The 19,863-nt window shown below is 40.7% G+C and overlaps 1 protein-coding gene across 1 annotated transcript in view; it reads left to right on the forward strand.

The window, feature by feature from the left end:
* The window catches only part of CCDC170 (coiled-coil domain containing 170), a 128,711-nt gene that overhangs the window by 46,222 nt on the left and 62,626 nt on the right, over positions 1–19,863 (forward strand). The window contains exons 7-8 of the mRNA XM_073627827.1: positions 3,098–3,283; positions 11,589–11,906. Of these exons, the coding sequence (XP_073483928.1) occupies positions 3,098–3,283; positions 11,589–11,906 (504 nt within the window). The remainder of the gene's footprint in view (positions 1–3,097; positions 3,284–11,588; positions 11,907–19,863) is intronic.

Raw genomic sequence — 19,863 nt, forward strand, 5'->3', positions numbered from 1 at the left:
TCTAACCCCAGCTTGTTCAATTAAGCTTTGGTAATAAAACCTGGAATCTCATTGGTTTCTATGCAGAAGTGAGCCTGATTTTGCACACTCCAGCTTTAGTAAATAAACCCCATTGTGTACTTAAAGTGGGGTATGCCTGTATTCGCTGTTCCGAATCGATTAATCATTTCGGAAGTTCTGTTATTCTTTTGTTATTTCGGAAGACTGGTTATATCTGTTTTAATGTGTTAATTCGTTATTTTGGGAGACTGCTTATGCGCTCTGAGTCATCCCTGCTAGTCTAACCCACAAAGAGAAATGGAATGAGCTAATTTGATTATATCAACTGGGGTCGTATGCATCCGAAAGTAACGATTGGAATGCAATTCATTTTGGATTCATTCCTTGTGTTATGAGTCTGAGATTCTGATGGATCCACCTGCACTTTTAACCACTTCCTTACTGTGCTATAGCCAAAACATGGCTACAGCGAGGCTCTGTTGTTCCTGGCATCCATGGACGTCCCCCTGCAGCGTGTCACAGTGTGAGGAGAGGAGAGCCGGTAACTGGCAATCCTGATAGGGTACACGTACACAGATAATCAGGACACTGATGATCAGTGGCCTGATTATCAGTGCAGCCCCATCAGTGCCAATCAGTGCTACCCATCAGTGCTGCCTATCAGTGCCTCCTCATCAGTGCCGCCTATCAGTGCAGCCTCATCAGTGCCGAAGTGCCCATGAGTGCACATCAGCGAAGGAGAAAAATTATTTATTTGCAAAATTTTATAACAGAAACTAAAAAAAGGGTTTTTTTTTCACAATTTTCTATCTTTTTTTTTGTTTGTTTAGCTAAAAAAAACAAAAACCCCAGTGTTAATTAAAGACCACCAAAACAAAGCTCTATTTGTCTGAAAAAAAGGTTATAAAAATGTCACATGGGTACAGTGTTGCATGACCGGGCAATTGTCATTCAAAGTGTAACAGCGCTGAAAGCTGAAAATTGGCCTGGGCAGGAAGGGGGTATAAGTTCCCAGTAAGCAAGTGGTTAAACCTTACTATATTTATTGTGATATGTTTCCATTTCATATGTAGTGCATTTTTTGTAATAATGAAATATGTTAAGGCAAAAAGAATCAGTTGATTATCCAAGAGTCAAAGACTACTGCTCAGCTCTCATCCAAATAAAACAAATAAATCCAAAATTAATACGTATTCTTTTTTTATATTATTAAATTGAACTTATTTTCCCATTCCCAACTGGCTTTGTTGGGGCGTGCACATACAAATTAAACAAATGTTCTCTCAAGTTTAACCCCAATACAATAAGAATCCTATTAGAATATTCATGCTACGCTCATTAGAATAAAAATGAATGGATCCGAATTTTTTATGTCATTCGTTATGCTGTTACATTATTTTGGATGCTTTAAACATTAACAAAAGGCCCAAACTATTGTATCATGTCATCCAAATGAAAAGAATGACTATGAATGAATTTGTTGTTTCTGTTATAATTCATTTCCGATTAGTTGAAATTCATTACTATTGTGATTTGGAGATTCGGATACATTGAATTTCAATTCCTAATGAAAAGAATCACACATGTCTAGACTGAACCTCACACAGCCGAAAGGTAAGTGCATCATAATGTAAAAGTATGCCGTGCATACTTGAAAATTATAGGGACAGCTCACCAGTAGACATTGAAAATGTTTTAAATCTTTAATTCTTCATGATCTGCATGGGTTGTGTCACTTGCCTATATATTTTGTGCTATAATGTGTTCTTCTTTTTCATTTTAAAAACAAAATACGAGTTTAAATCTACTGTACTTTACCCTTTATTATGCACTTATTATTCAATATACTTAATAAACCCTGAACTAGTGTATAAGTGCTAGTTCACACCAGATGCAGTTCCGTGCGCTTTTTTTCTGCACAAAATGCATGCACAGTGTTTTCCATCTATTCCAATGGCTCTAGTTCACACCATGCAGTCAGTTACCGGTCAGTTTCTGCACCGAAAACTGACCGAAAACTGACCGGAAACTGACTGCATGGTGTGAACTAGAGCCATTGGAATACATGGAAAACACTGTGCATGCATTTTTAGTACAGAAAAAAAGCACACGGAACTGCCTGACCTACCTATCTCATGTTTGCATGAGTATGTGAGAGGGTTGTTGGCATCAATCCTTTGCTAAGAAAATAAATGAACTGTTTGGTGACAGCTTGTGTTAAACAGTACACATTAACAAATGGGCTGTGCCTTGTGTCAGAATCATGAATAGTAAATAACAGCCCTCAATACATGCTGTGACATTAAGGCTGTAAGAGTCCCCAGAAAAATCATATCTTTTGGGGCATTTATATGGGAGTTGCTCCTGGTTGATGGTGGGTAAGAGTCGGCACAAACAAATATTGAATTTTATGGACAAGCCTTCCAGATGCCACAGGAACTTGAACTGGTGCAAGTTTATGTTCTGTTTACTTAAAGGGAAACTATAATGGTTTTGTGCTGATTTTATTTTAATTTGTTTTTTAAAAGTCGTTGGGTGATTTGATATCCTACTATACATACAATTTGCAGCCTAGTTTTAAAAAGTCTGGTACTACAGTGGCCCCGTTGCCTTGCACTTTTCACCTGCTGATTGTAAAAAAAGATATTGTGTGAACTGAAGCCATAGGCCATTTCCTTACCAATCAGGGCATTTGGATACCACCGACTTTATTGTTTGCCTATATATCTTGGGAAGCACTGACTGTGACTTCTAAGCTGTATAACTTTACATTGCAGGATGGCTACCATATAATTACAGCATGGTTACTATCTTAATGATCCTTCAAATAGGCTTAGATTGTTATTAGTTGGATTATTGTAACACAGAGAAATCTAGCACTTTACCTTTTGACATGTTTCAGGCATAATTATAGTGATACAAGTCTGATGGAGCCTGCTTGTTGATTCCAGCTATGGTTAGACAGCCACATGTTGGTGAGCATTCAGCTCACTGCTGTTCTGTAGTAAAAATATACAAGTCACTGAAAATCAAAATTTTAGGTAGTGTAGGGATTGACTCAGTCACCAGTTCACAACAACCTTTTTATGTTTTTCAGACAGGTGATCTTTTGAAGGAGAATATAGAATTGAAGAGTAATGTTGTCACTCTAAAGGAAACCATCAACGTTCATGAGACAGAATCAAAAGCCAGCAGGGAAACCATCATGAAACTTGTTTCTGAAATAAACAAAGAGAAAAAAAAAAACGGTTCATTTGTTCAACAAATTGACACTCTCTGCAAGGTTTGTGTAAAATAATTACGTTACTCATAGATGTACATAATAACTAAAAGCAAGGCCAATATATTGTCTTGATGCTAATGGTGCTAAATCTATGGCGGGCTGCTGTTTTATAATGGACATTATTTATGTTTATAAAACACTAACATACGAGATGTGTCTAAAAAGTTGGTTGAATGGTATCAAAAAACAGAAGATACAAACAAATTACCTTTATTGGCCTTCAAAATAATTGCCATCCTTCCTAACAACATCCATAAAGCTTCTGGAAAGTGTCAGCAAAGGCCTTTTTAGGAATTAATCGCAGAACCACTGTCACACATTCTTGGATTTCCGCCACAACCTCAAAACATGCGCCTTTTCTGATGCTCTTCAGGCGGGGAAACAGAAAGAGCCCGCAGGTGCCAGATCAGGGGAGTACGGTGAAAAATCGGGAACAGGTACGCTGCTCTGAGTCAAGAATGGTTCAAAGATCCTGGTCACACATGGTAATGAAAATTCCAGAGGTTTCCATTTGTTTTTCTTTCTGTTCGTCTGTCAGCTTGTGCAGCACAAACCAGGAACAGATCTTCCGCGTAACCAAATCTTTGTGGACGATGGTGTGCAGCGTGTCCTTGCTAATGCCCAATTTCTCTGACATCAATTATAGAGTCAGTTGCCAATCTCATGCTAGCATTTGTCGCACTCGCTCGATTATGTCTGTGGTTCTGCTTGTCGATGGCTGCCAGGAACATGGCTCATCCTCAGTCGTTTCTTTCCTGTCGTGAAATTGTTTGAACCAGTTGTAAACACATTTTCTGCTCACGCCTGCCATCCTGTACACTTACACCAACATTTGATGCTTCTCCGCTGCCTTTTTCCCCAATTTGTTGCAGAACTTGATGTTCACTCATTGCTCCATTGCACTGTGACCCTACCTTTCACACTGACTATGTTTGACTGTCTGCAGCGGGTTTACCCTGACGATCACATGTACTCCACGCTAGGTGGCGCTTCTCGATGTGTCTCTGGATAGCCATGTGCATGCACACACACCTGGCCTATGTTGCCATTGAGATATCGGACTATTCACCAAAATTTTTAGACAGACCTCATATTCTGTACAGTTGCAAAAAGGAGCTTTTGCTTCTTTAATGAAAAGAAAGCATAGGTCAGTTACATTTAGTGGCGGTCGATGTCACTACAGGACAGCGACAATACATGGAAGATGCAGTCTACAAGGATGATAGCATATGGTGAAGGCAATTTAATATGCCTTGTGTCTTCAGTTTAAAGTGCCTGAAGTTTGGGGTAGGTTTGGGTGATAGTTACCTCTAGCACCAGTTCTCCACTAACTGTCACAACTGCATTAAACATCTTTCACTAGATTGTGCCGATAGCACACTTTTACTAATTGTGCCGATAGCTTGGTTTCAACACCCAGTTCACTTAACGGGTTAGTTCATGCTGCACACCCCCCACCACCCTTGGTCTCCGCTGTACTTACCACCATGGTTGATGAGCTGTCAGTGCCCAAACAGCCGGTTTAGTAGTTTGGGGATTTAAATCCCTGCTCTTCTCCCTCGTCTTTTTGCAGCACTTTTGAGATGGATCAGCAAGTTGCTCTGTTGGGCCGCTGACAATGAGAATTGCTCTGTTCCGTCCCAGAAGCATTTCATGAGAAGAAGGAGAAGAGCAGGGATTTCAAATCCCCAGACTGCTACGCCAGCTACAGTGGGCTACACTTTCAGTTACACAGTTAGAGCTTATATAAACCCCCCCCCAAAAAATGCAAGATATTGCTTACCAGTCCTTAGATGTGGTGGCTGTATTTGCTTTCTTTTTTGAGGCTCCATCATGTTTAATAAGTACAGTGTCCATGTCACTTTGTGTAAGATTAACAGAAAGCTCAAACATCCTTATGTTTCTTGGGTAAACCTATTCCTATCTTCCTGTAATAGAGCTGAACAAAGGCAGACATGTTTGAAGTCAAGCCTGGGTGCAACAAGAAATTACTTTCATACATGAAGTGGAGGAGTGAGCATAGCCACCAAGGGACAAGAAGTGTGCTATTTGCAGGGTTTATAGGTGAAAATAAAGGGAAAAAAAGTCTGAAAAAAATATGCAGGTACTTCTCCTAAGAAGTGGAAAGCTGCACTATATTAAATTATTGTTTTGGGTTTAGATATGCTTTAAGCTACTTTAAGATTTACCACTTATTGACAGTCAACTCATTTGTAGCAAATTGTAATTTTAATGGTAGATGATTAGTGCCTACATTTCTCAGTAGCAACAAATGAAAATTGCTTTTATAGCCCTAACCTTACTGAAGACAGCTATCCGAGGTAGAAAGAGAAAGCTAATTTATATGCACACCAGGATGTTGATTAGTAGAACCTTGTATGCCTACATTTTATAGCTAAATCTGGCTGTACAGTGAGTGCATTTCAGCTGTTTCCTGATGAGCTGCAGAAATTTGCTTCATAGGTGGCCCTGTTGTTTGAAAATCAAAGGAAATTGGCACAAAGTTCTCCATCCAGTGAAATATTGCCTCAATTTGAGTATTCTGATGCCAGTGCCAACTCTTATGCCCTGTAGACACGGTCGGACATTGATCGGACATTCCGACAACAAAATCCATGGATTTTTTCCAACGGATGTTGGCTCAAACTTGTCCTGCATACACACGGTCACACAAAGTTGTCGGAAAATCTGATCGTTCTGAACGTGGTGACGTAAAACACATACGTCGGGACTATAAACGGGTCAGTAGCCAATAGCTTTCGTCTCTTAATTTATTCTGAGCATGCGTGGCACTTTGTGCGTCGGATTTGTGTACACACGATCGGATTTTCCGACAATGGATTTTGTTGTCGGAAAATTTTATAGCAAGTTCTCAAACTTTGTGTGTTGGAAATTCCTATGGAAAATGTGTGATGGAGCCTACACACGGTCGGAATTTCCGACAACAAAGTCCTATCACACATTTTCCATTGGAAAATGGTATCGTGTGTACAGGGCATAGGAATACCATAGCACTGTAGATCAATCTGTCAGATTTTTTTGTTTTACAAAGGGTTTTATTCATATTCAGTCTAGCGTAACAGCTCATCACATTGATGGTCACATCGTAAATAAAAACATAATAATACAAAAAGAGAAAACAAAATGAAGTAAGTAGCTCAAGTCCTAGAGATTCCAAGAATGATTATAGATAACGTTAACAAGATTGATATCACAGTCCGGAACCTCAGTATTCTGGGACATGCTGCATCATTACCAAGTTTTGAGTGCAGCTTGCTATCTCAAACCATATAATCAAAAAGTATATTATCGAGGATATACTATATAGCATTGTTAGAAGTTAACCATGTAACCAACCCCCCAGGCATATGCCTGGTGGCCTAATGAGCTAAAAGGAAAAAATAGGAAAGGAGACAAAAGAAAGGGAAAGGAAGAGAGAGGTAGAAGACCAAGAATATGAAAGTAGGGAGCAGTAAAAAAGAAGGGGAGTCCATGGGGTGGGGGGCAAGAACATATTAAATTGAGAGAAGTGGAGAATCAAATCTGGAAGATTGAATGTAGGCGACCCAAGGCTGCCAAACCCGAAGGAATTTGTCATGGGTGTCTGAAAGTATAGCCGTCAGCTTTTCATTCAGCATTATATCATTCATACTGTTTTTAACCACCTCATAGTTGAGTACGGGTGTCTTCTATGCCCTTGTTATAGTTAGTTTAGTTGCAGTAAAGAGCTGCAGCACCAACTGGCGCAGTCCAGACGAAGCAGTGCTGCAATCGGCTTACACAGAAGAGCTTCATAAGGATCCCTCCTTAGGTTGGTATGGAATATGTTACGAAGAAGAGCGTAGATTCTGACCCATAATCTGCATACCCTCGGACATGTCCACCAATTGTGTGGCATACTGCCCTCATGGGAACATCCATGGAAGCAAAGGGGAGAGTAGGTTGGAATAAAACGTGCCAACCTAGCTAGAGTGTAATACCACCTGGAAAGTATTTTATAAGCATTTTCTAAAATAAGAACATATTTGGAGAATTTGGACAATGCTATAGTCATGATCTGCCAGTCCTCCGGGTCCAGCTGCTTCCCCAGCTCTGCCTCCCACTGGAGGTGATAAGGTCTCAGCGGTGGTTTTTTAAGGATATTATATGAGTAAATTAAGGAGATTAAGCCAGAAGATTGAGGTTGAGATCTATGAAGGCTTTCAAAGGGGGTCAAGGTGTATGGCATAGGTCGAGACTTTATAAGCTGTTGGAGAAAGTGCCGAAGCTGTAGTTAGCTAAAATGTTCTCAGAGTGGAATATCATGTGCGGAACGTAGAGCATCAAAGGTAATTATCCTAGTGGGGGTTAACAGAAAGTGTATATCAATAAAGCCATTATCGGTCCACCAAGAGAACTGTTGTGGGTTATCACACCCTGGCAGAATTAATGGATAATGGAGCAGGCGAAGTAAGGGAAGATGAGGAGAGATCAGGCCCACAGAGTATTTAATCAAATGCCACAAAAGAAGGGAGTGTGCCAAGCATGGGCCAATCGTGTCAGGGCAGTGTATACGGGGAGCCAGGGCAGTTAGGCGACTGGAATTTGATAAGAGTCCGCTAAATCAATAGTGGCCCATAAAGGCATTTGATAGTTTTCGTGAAGGTGAGATAATGGGGCTATATTAGCTGCTGTATATTAGGCTTGTATGTTGGGGACAGAGAGGCCACCGTTGATTTTACAGGCATATAGAACTTGCTTATTAACTCTGGGTCTAGTGGAGCCCCAAACAAAGTTCAGAATTTTGTGTTGATGTATGCGCAAAATATATGAAGGGACCGTGACCGGCAAAACACGGAAAAAATAAAGCAATTTTGGAATGTAAGTCATACGTACCGCCACAATCCTACCGAACCAAGATAACGGGAGATGGGTCCAAGAAAACAACATATCTGATAGCATTCTAAACAAAGGAGGTAAATTGGCCTGACGCAAGCGTATCCAGAAGGGAAAGAAGATTAAGCAGGGCAATTCTAGGGTTAGTCAAGGACATCAAGATATCGTCTGCAAACAAGGATATCTTATGAGAAGTACCCGCTACTTCTACCCCTGCTATGTCTGGATGAGAATGGATTGCCTCCGCCAAAGGCTCCAATGCCAAGATAATAAAAGTATAAAAGTGGAAACAGTGGGCAATCTTGCTGGGTTCCCCTCCTAATGGGGAAGAGAGTCGATTCAAAGCCATAATACTTGACTTTAGCCTGGAGAGAGTCCTACAATGCCAACACCCAGTTTAAGAAAGAGGTGTCAAAGCCATAGTGGCAGAGCACCATTATTAAATAAGGCAAAGACAAAGGCCTTATTCACATCAAGAAAGAAGAACATTGTTGCCAAAGATCTACTGTGAACTATATGTTGAATTGGAAGTAGCCTTCTGATAGAGTCTCCCACCTGTCTCTGTGGTACAAACCCCACCTCATCCTTTTTGATCAAACGTGGTAGAAAGCAATTTAAGCGATTGGCCAAAATCTTAGTCAGTATTTTCATGTCTATATTAATAAGCGAAATCGGCCTAAAATTGGCCCAAGAGGAATGGCCCCAATCGGGTTTAGGAACATCACTATGTTGGCAGTCAAGAGGTTTGAAGTAAAGGTTTGACCATCCTTTACCGAATTAAACATTTTCCTATAATAGAGCACCGTAAAGCCATCCGGCCCCAGCCTTTTGCCCACCTTCAGTTCCTTGATACATTGTAGGACTTAAGATACCTGTATATCCCGATCCATTAATGATGTGTGGGTTTCAGATAAGGAAGGTAGTGTCAAGCCTTTCAGGAAAGTGTCCAGGCCCTGAGTGGAGGACTGGTTGGGGGCAGAATAAAAAGTGGTGAGGCGATGACGAAACTCGTCTGTCAGATTTTTTTCATTCAGCCTATAAAATTATTCCCTGATATACTTAATTGTTAAAGCTAATGGTGGAGGTTAAAGGGATATGCGAGTAATAGTGTCTGTCAGCTAATAAAATCTATATAGGGAATATCCGGAACCAGTGGTTTGAGAATCACATGTAACAACTTGCTACTTCTGAGCTATATCAGGCAGTGAAAGAGCAAGCAGTTTACATGTACTGTATATATTTTATAATTTAAGTGTTACTAAACCCAAGACCTTGCATTCACCACACAGAACATGGAAATTTAATTATTTTAGTAAATATAAACTGCTAAATGCCTTTCTCATGAGAAGTATATAGCAGTCTTATGATTTCTATCAGTGTCTGGTTAAAGCTTATAGAAGGAGTTTTCATTCTCCTCTGACTGTACTAGGAGGCTGCAGGACCCCTGACCCTTTGTCTGGACAGTGCTGATTGGCCCTGCGCTGATCGCATGCATAAAGGGATATGCGAGTAATAGTGTCTGTCAGCTAATAAAATCTATATAGGGAATATCCGGAACCAGTGGTTTGAGAATCACATGTAACAACTTGCTACTTCTGAGCTATATCAGGCAGTGAAAGAGCAAGCAGTTTACATGTACTGTATATATTTTATAATTTAAGTGTTACTAAACCCAAGACCTTGCATTCACCACACAGAACATGGAAATTTAATTATTTTAGTAAATATAAACTGCTAAATGCCTTTCTCATGAGAAGTATATAGCAGTCTTATGATTTCTATCAGTGTCTGGTTAAAGCTTATAGAAGGAGTTTTCATTCTCCTCTGACTGTACTAGGAGGCTGCAGGACCCCTGACCCTTTGTCTGGACAGTGCTGATTGGCCCTGCGCTGATCGCATGCATCCTCCCAATAAAAAAAACAACTCTCTAGCAAAAAAACTCTAGCAATACACACCAAACTGAGCATGTGCAGAGTGCAGAGTGCTTTAAAGGCTTTGTTCTATCAGGAGATGGATTGGGGACAGTGGTAGAAGGGGAGGATCAGAGAAGACGGGATCAAACAGCCTTTTTACACCATGCAGAGGATTAACCCCTTAGATTCCACAGTGAGTATAACAAGCATGATTTACTGCATATACAGACTGATTTTACTGTTGTGGGTTTAGTAACACTCTAATATGTGTCTTTCATTCTTGTCGCCTCTGAATACCTACTACCTACTACTTACAAGGGAACCAAAACATGATAAAAATCAATTATTAACTATATAGATTTATATGCGGGCTATTTAGTATATGCAGTTTCCGCTTTTTGTAAGATTATGAGAACCAGTCAAGAAAAGGCAATTACCAAAAATATAAATTTCAATTCTTCAGTTGTGATAATAGCATCATTTTACATTTCAGTTATACTTGTGTGTGTTTGTTGCTATTTGATTTGATTATCTAACATTCAGAGCAGAAATATCAGCTTAGTATCAGGGCGGATAACTGACACTGACCAAACTGCTGGAGGAGTGTTTTCTTTCATGTATCATTAACAAGATCTTTGTTATTCTACAGTCTGAATATCTGTTATAATCACTGATATTAGGTAGGAGATAAGGAGATAGGAATGCCTTATAGCCTGACACTCAGGCTGATACTTCGGCGGTATTATATAATGAAAATAATAAAAAATTAAATAATCCACAAATTTTTAATAAAAATTCAAGAGCTGAGGTCCAGATCATAAGAACTACCCACTGATGACTTGTTCTCTCTAATTTATGGAAGAGTGAGCATTTAAATACCAAACAATGAAAGCTCACTCAACTGACCTTTAAAGTATTGCTAAACTCACAACAGTAAAATCAGTCTGTATATGCAGTAAAGCATGCTTGTTATACTCACTGTGGAACCTAAGTGGTTAATCCTCTGCATGGTGTAAAAAGGCTGTTTGATACTGTCTTCTCTGACCCTACTTATTTACTGTCCCCAATCCATCTGCTGATAGCACAGAGCCCTAGGAGGCATGCTGCACATGCTCAGTTTGAAGTGTATTGCTAGAGTTTATTTTTTTTGGGGGGTGGATGCATGTCATCAGCACAGGGCCAATCAGCACTGTCTAGACAGAGGGTCAGGAGTCATGCAGCCTCATAGGGCATTTAGAGGAGAATGAAAACTCCTCCTACAAGCTTCAACCAGTGCTCGGCTGGACACTAATAGCAGTCACAATACTGCTATATGCTGATGATCAGAAAAGGTATTTAGCAGTTTATATTAACAAAAATAATTGCATTACCTTGTTCTTTGTACTGTTAGAGACCAGATATGATGAATGCATGAATGAATACAGGGTCTTGGGTTTAGTAACACTTTCATTACATTTGCTAACGTAGTGTATTTGTTGATGTGGAGCTCTAAACATTTCATTTAAATCTCACTTCAGAATTTGGAAAGTGTCAGTGATGGCAAGCAAGCTTTAGAAAAGGAGATTGTAATGCTGCAGGACAGGCTGAAGGCATCACATGGGGCCTGGGAGGCCTGCAAGCAAGAACTGAACCAGGTGAAGAAAAGTTCCACTGAGCTAGATGTGTCTCTGAAAAGCAGCATTGGGGAGGCAAAGGCTGCCCGGAATCTTCTGGACTTATTCATGGATGAGGTTGCAGCAGCTCTCAGCAATAGTTCTATTACTGTGAAGCCCAAAGAAGAAGCCATTTTGGAGAGAATACATGATTTACAGAAAATGGTGGAAAGCAAAAAAATTGTAAGTAAATGCAAGTTTCAAAGAGGTCCTGTAGCTAAACCATGCATTTCAACCCAAAATCTTTCCAAAAGATTACATGTGCATTTACCTCATTTTATATGTGTTATTTACTTGTAGACACCTCCCTTGTGTAGACAGCCAAAAGCCCTAAGTGTGCTGCTGATTGCGGTCCTATTGGATGTGATGTCAGCAGCACCAGCAGTCTCAAAGCTGTGACACTCTACAGATAGGCTCAGCAAAGGGTCAGCAACCTTTTTCACATTAAGTGTTAATTTTACAAACATTAGACGACCCAGGTGCTAGTGAACAGTAGTTTACTGGAATTGTATAGTTTTTCAATTTGTGCACTAATTTGTTCTGCTAATGGAAAGTTGAACTAAATTATTTCTATATTAAATTGGCTCTAAAGGCAGAAGAATTTTTACCTTAATGCATTCTGTGCATTAAGGTAAAAAACCTTCTGGGTGCAGCTCCCCCCAGCACCCCCTTATACTTACCTGAGCCCCATATTGATCCAGCGATGTGCAGGAGAGCAGCGGCTCTCCTAGGTCTCTGTCCCCTCATTGCCTCACACAGCAGCGGGAACAATTGGCTCCTGCTGCTGTCAATTACAGCCAGTGAGCCAATGAGGAGAGAACAATGCTCCATGTTTGAATAGACAATCAGCTTGCTATTGGAGGCACTCGGCAGGGCGGAGGAGCCAGGACAGCCGGCAGGGGCGCAAAAAGAAGAGGATTCATTGCACAGAGCAGGTAAGTATAATATGTTTGTTTTTTTGTTTTTTTATTCCAATCTTTAGGACCACTTTAATTGATGCACATACAAAACATGTTCATATTTAGCGCTAACATGTACTAGCCCCAAATCATGCACCTTCAGAGCTCAGATCAGCCCCAATTTCAATATGAATTTCTGCATCATCAGTCATCAGATCAGTCCCAATTCCTACACGGTCAAACCTCAGATCAGCCCAAATTTCTGTAATGTCAGACCTTAGACCAGCTTAAATGTATGCACATTCAGAGCTCAGATTAACCCCAAACCCTTCACGTTCGGACCTCAGATCAGGCTCAAACCTTCCATATTCAGACCTCAGATCAGCCCTAAACCCTTCATATTCAGGCCTTAGATCAACCCCAACCCCTCCATATTCAGACCTCAGAACAGCCTCAAATCTTCTATATTTAGACTTCAAATCAACCTCAAACTCCCCATATTCAGGCCTCAGATCAGCCCAAACCCTTCACATCAGACCACAGATAAGCCCCAAACCCTGCAACTTCAAAGATGCAGGGGTTTTGTATACTTGCAGCAGGGTATCAACAGGAGGAGGAAGAATGCAAGTATGTGGCGGACGTCTACACACTGACCTCCCCTTGTCAGTAAAATAGGTGGAACATAGGCAGGCCAGGCATTGTAATTGACACCCTGTCTGTTGGCACTCGTCCCGCCCCCTCCCTGTCTCCTCCAAGGCAGATGCAGATGGGCACAAATCAAGCTGCACTGATGGCAATGTTGAGTCTGAATTTATGTCAATGGGGGTGCTGCATTCATGACAATGGTGGTGCTGCATTCCTGGCAATGTGGGTGTGGCACTCATGGCAATGGGGGTGTTGCATTAATGGCAACATGGGTGCTGCATTCATGGCAACGTGGGTGCTGCATTCATGGCAATGTGGGTACTGCATTCATGGCAATGTGGGTGCTGCATTCATGGCAATGGGGTGCTGCATTCATGGAAATGTGGGTGCTGCATTTATGGCAATGGGGGTGCTGCATTCATGGCAATGTGGGTGCTGCATTCCTTGCAATGGGGTGCTGCATTCATGGCAACGGGGTTTGCTGCATTCATGGCAACGGGGGTGCTGCATTCATGGCAATGTGGGTGCTGCATTCATGGCAATGTGGGTGCTGCATTCATGGCAATGTGGGTGCTGCATTCATTGCAACAGGGGTGCTGCATTCATAGCAACGAGGGTGCTGCATTCATGTCAACGGGGGTGCTGCATTCATGTCAATGGGGGTGCTACATTCATGGCAACGGGGGTGCTGCATTCATAATAATGGGGGTGCTGCATTCATGTCAATGTGGGTGTTGAATTCATGTCAATGGTGGGGCATTCATGGCACTTGTGAGGCTGCAGATGGGCACTGATTAAGCTGCATTGATGGGCACTGACTCTTATTTTGCTTCACAGTTCTTTATTTAAAATTTAAGATTTTTTCTGAAACTTCCTTTTTAAAGTGAAGGTGTGTGTTATTAGCCAATAAATACGGTATATACAAATAAAACGCCCAAGCTCATCTCTTCACCACACACAGCCACAAAGGCAAGATAATTTATTTTTGAGCAGTGTATTAGTGCTCGGACGAACACACTTATGCCCTGTACACACGGTCAGATTTTCCGTCGGAAAATGTGTGATAGGACCTTGTTGTTGGAAATTCCGACCGTGTGTAGGCTCCATCACACATTTTCCATCGGAATTTCCGACACACAAAGTTTGAGAGCCTGCTATAAAATTTTCCGACAACAAAATCCGTTGTCGGAAACTCAGATCGTGTGTACACAAATCCGAGGCACCAATGGCCACGCATGCTCAGAATAAATTAAGATACGAAAGCTATTGGCTACTGCCCCGTTTATAGTCCCGATGTGCGTGTTTTACGTCACCGTGCTCAGAACGATCGGATTTTCCGACAACTTTGTGTGACCGTGTGTATGCAAGACAAGTTTGAGCCAACATACGTCGGAAAAAATCCATGGATTTTGTTGTCGGAATGTCCGATCAATGTCCGACCGTGTGTACAGGGCATTAGACCGAATTTTAATGGTTTAAGGAATGTCGGGCAAAATGGTCGGCCCTCACGCATGTTCACTTCACCAAATCTGGCCCTCTTTGAAAAAAGTTTGGACACCCCTGCATTAGAGTGATGATCAGCTGGGAACAATGCTCCTTACACTTGTCATTGGGAAAAATTATCCCCTTACACATAGTTAAATAGATCAATGGTGTCAATGGGAACTTATCTAAGAGGCAGAAATTGCTCATTGCTCAATGATCCCCTAGCAATCTCTGGAGGAACCCTAGGGTTCATCATATAGATAGTTATTAAACTTTAATCTGAGAACGATATTGAATCCTCTAGTCAAAACTGAGGAGGTTGCTTATTCTTTGTGGGCCCATTTACACATAAGCATTTTGTTGCAACATGTGTTAATGAGTGTTAAGACATGCCTTAATGTCATTAAGGTAGCACGTTCACAATAAATACACCAGAACGGATAAAAATACATATCCTTTTTAAAAATGCAGCTCAGCACAATGCATGGTATATGTGTTCTGATGTGCTGCAGTTCATGGGCTCTTCTGTACAATGACTTGCAGTGCCATTCACAATGGATGGCACCATAATGCACCACACAACTCACCTAGCACAATTGCCACAGCACATTAGCGTTAATGAGCCCCATTAGCATTGTGAATGAGATATTTTGAATCCCTGGCCAGTGTACTAATCCATGTTCATAAATTGAATTAGGCTCTTTTCTTGATTTATGAAATCAAAATTATGGTACATTTTCAGCCAGATCTTACACAGTAGATTCATATTAATTTAGAAATGTCTAGACTACCTCAACTGGTCAATCCCAACTGATTAATGGAGCTCAGAAAGGTTTCATGCTTTGTAAAGTGACCTTATTCTTTTTAAATATATCTATAATAAATAATTAGGTTTAACAGTAGCTTGTCTTTTTTATAGACCAGATTTTGATCTTTTTTTAACTGATAATTTATAAACCTCCAGAATTGTTTTTTTGTTCAAATCGATGGAAGTTCATAACCTCTCTAATACATTGACATACTAACATGTCTGGGCATATACCTTAAATGCTGCAAGCACCAAATGGTACCTTCCTCCCAGAAATCCAATGAGCTTCTAATTTCCTATAGTGAGCTGACAATGCTGCCTCTGCTGCAATGAAATATCAAAACAGTGTTGTTACATTTGCCCGAGTTCTCCCCTGCTGGACTACAATGCCCCCTCACCACATAACCCCTCTTTGTTTACATTCATCCTAGTAGCTGCCTTGGATCTGAGCACACAATCAATTGAGTTTGAATGTTAAATGTTTGTTAGCCAGTAGTGCCGGTGCAGTTGTGGTAGATGAGTGCAAATATTGTTTTCTTTCCCAGCAAATCAGTGCTGCTTCCTTGACTCCCAAGAACTTTCCCGCACACTGGGGTTGATTTACTAAAGGCAAATAGACTGTGCACTTTGCAAGTGCAGTTGCTCCAGGACATAGCAAATGAGGTAAATCTTCACTTTGCAAAAATACTCAATCACATGCAAGGAAAATAAAAAAAAAAGTTTTATTTTTGCTTGCACATGGTTGGATTCTGCTGATTTACTAAGCTGTGGAGCAACTGCTCTTGCCAAGTGCACAGTCTTTTTGCTATTAGTAAATCGACCCCACTGTGTGTAAGCAAAGAGTTTTTAAGAGATAACGGGGTTGATTTACTAAAATTAGCAAGTGCAAAATCTGGTGCCGCTCTGCATAGAAACCAATCAGCTTATGCCACGTACACATGACCGGATTTTCCGGCAGAAAAGGTCCGACAGAATCATTTCATCGGATATTCCGATCGTGTGTGGGCTACATCGGACTTTTTCTTTCAAAAATTCTGACGGACCTAGAAATAGAACATGTTTTAAATCTTTCTGACGGAATCAATCCTATCGGGAAAACCGTTCGTTTGTATGCTATTCCAACGGACCAAAAATGACGCAAGGGCAGCTATTGGCTACTGGCTATTTAACTTCCTTTTTCTACTCCCGTCGTACGTGTTGTACGTCACCGCGTTCTAAACGATCGGACTTTGGTGTGATCGTGTGTACGCAAGTCCAGTTCAGCGGAACTCCATCGGAACTCCATCAGAAAAACTGTCAGAGTTTATTCTGATGGAAAAACCGATCGTGTGTACGCGGCATTACAGTTTTTTTGTTAAAGCTTAATTGAGCAAGCTGAAGTTAGAAGCTGATTGGCTACCATATACAGCTGCACCAGATTCTGCACTCTCCAGTTTAAGTAAATCAACCCCATGGTTCTGAAGGCATCTTCATCAACAGGAACGGACATAGGGCATCTTGCTGATCTACATTATCTTTCAAGCAGCTGCCTTTACGATGATACAGAGTGTACTAAATGTTGTTTCCTGCTACAAGGACAGGGTAAAAGAAAATAATAATACTGGGAAATGCTCTAGAGGGGAAAAGGACGATTGGAGGTAAATTTTGGTAATGCCTGTAGATTAACTTAAACCCCAGGTATGGTTTTTGTTTCATAGTTTCTTTTTTCATGTAAGTATGCACATGCCATACCTATGGGACCTCTGTGGAAGTGGAGAATCACTGTACTAGTCTTAGCTACTACAGTGGCTGCCACTAACTTCAGGGTACCATGTCAAGTGGCTTCCCTGCTGCATAATACCCACAGGGGGGTTGCTCACTTGGCATGGGCGCCATTCACAGAACGCCTTGCATTTTCTCAATACTTGTGAGGCATTCTCTGACTGGACAAGGTGAAGAAAATGCTTTGCTTTCACTGGATTGATGTAACTATGCAATAAAGTCTATACTTGGAGTTCAGCTTTAGCATCAGTGTTGGAGTGCTCAGTAGCCAAAATATGACTAGATAAAAAAATTCTGAGTGAATTTTGGAAAAGCACACTCATAACTCAGGTTACCTATGTGCACTGTTTGGTTCACCAAACAGCTCAGGTCTCATTGCTGAAATTCTTGTGTTCTCTCCTATAGCTGGAGGGTAACTAAGAGTTACAGCTTGTAACAAATGTGTTTATGGCTATGCAAACTGTAATGAGTAACATTTGTGTCTATCCTAAAGAACTCACTTGAATAACATTCTAATGATATTCTCATTTACACTATTTGTTTTGCTCTATGCTGATTTCACTTGTTTGTAGCCATGCTTGCTATGCAGACCGGTTTGTCTTTAGTAAATGGAGTAGAACAAAAACCAATTCTAGTTTCGGGGCAGTGAATATTTTTAGACTGTATTGGCTGCTACAAAACTCGTAGGGCTAGTATAGTAGGTTCTGAGAATGCCCGTTTCCATCTCAACCTAACTTCACAAGTGCTTGGCTTTTTTCATTGCCCTTTTAAACAAGTGTTATCCACATATTAATTTTGGGGGTAAGGTGGGGTGATGTCAATGTTACCGAAGCTGAAAACCTTTAATTTCACGCATACAGAGGGTAATTACTTAAAGCGACTCTATTGCTTAAATAAACATCCCAACAGAAGAGTTATCAGAAGACTGTAAAGACCTTCCTCTCCTGCTGCTCTCTGACTTGTACAGTTTGGCACCAATACCTGCCCACTTACGACTTCCCTAGCCTGAGGCCCTAATATTTGAGAATAAACAAATGTACACATATAACATGTACTTTTCTGTACCTTCACAAGGATTTCAATGACATCTGACATCACATTGACACACTATCAGAATTTTCTGGCACGGAACATCACACATAGGGGTAAGCATAATGTAAATGCCATTTAACACAGAATGCAAGCACATATCTTTTATGCCATCTCCCTCTATACCTCCATTCCTCTCCTTGAGAGCACCACAGATTTGGGATCACTTTCCTATGTAAACAGCATTAGCTTCCATCACCTAGTCACAGGAACTGAGGGTCTGGGGTCAAAGTGCTTTCTTTCATATACCTTTAGTATACCAGTCTCTCTCCTTGTCCCTTCTATAGCTCTACCCACCCACTCCCAGATGGCACACTCATTCCCAGAGTCCACTGCCGCCCCTTTTATGTACAAGCGCTTTTTTACTAACTTTATCATGTAAGTGTATTTCTTTGATTTTTAATAAATACGGTGTCTACGGTATCACACTATGTAGTCCCTTTTGTACCCTTTATGAACTCTATGTGGAGAGATCCAATAATATGTGTGGAGAAGATACGCCTTTAGAAAAGCCTCTCTCAATACCCTCAGGCTGCCAAGATCTTCCCACCATTGCCAGGGTGCAATAAAAGCTGGTTTGACCCTCACAGTATACGATGTTTTGGGTTCAAACCCTCCGGTAAGCTCCCATCTGCAACATCTAAGTGCACTGCATGTTTTGAAAGACACAGTGGTGTGATATGAGAATTTGGTTTATGTATGGAGTATTCAATATAGTGATGAGACTTTTTTAAGTGACTGCAGAACATCACCCTCCAAAACTTTTCTGCTGTATTTTGGTGAAGGCGCTCCTCACCTCACTTTTGGGAGTGACCCATTCAGTTCCAACTTACTGTCTGTCCATTTGAACCACTTTATATGTGATACATTTATATGTGTGCATTATAATTTATGTTTAGGCCTTTTAAACTTATTAGTTTTAAGGTATCTTGCTGTTTTAGCGCTACACATTTTTTGTATACATACAATACTAAGAACAGAGCTTTCTAGTGGCAGACAAGCTAAATGTACCTGTCAACAATGGAGTCAGGGAAAATCTTGAAGTATGGATACATAGTAAACTGGGAACTGTGTAAATCTTTAGGCTTGGTTCACACTGTTGCAACTTGGGATCCTACTTGTAAGTCAATGAGAGCTGTCTTAACCACTTCAATACAGGGCATTTTCACCCCTTTCCTGCCCAAGCCAATTTTTAGTTTTCAGCACTGTCGCACCTTGAATGACAATTGCGCAGTCATGCAACACTGTACCCAAATGAAATATTTATCATTTTTTTCCCCACAAATAGAGTTTTCTTTTGGTGGTATTTGATCACCTCGGAGTTTTTTATTTTTTGCACTATAAACAAAAGAAGAGCAACAAGTTTGAAAATATTTTTTATTTTTTGCTATAATAAATTTCCAATTTTTTTAAATTTTAATTTTCCTTAGTTTAGGCCAATATGTATTCTTCT

Source organism: Aquarana catesbeiana, linkage group LG04 (assembly GCF_042186555.1).
Source record: "Aquarana catesbeiana isolate 2022-GZ linkage group LG04, ASM4218655v1, whole genome shotgun sequence".
In the NCBI taxonomy this organism is placed as follows: Eukaryota; Metazoa; Chordata; class Amphibia; order Anura; family Ranidae; genus Aquarana; species Aquarana catesbeiana.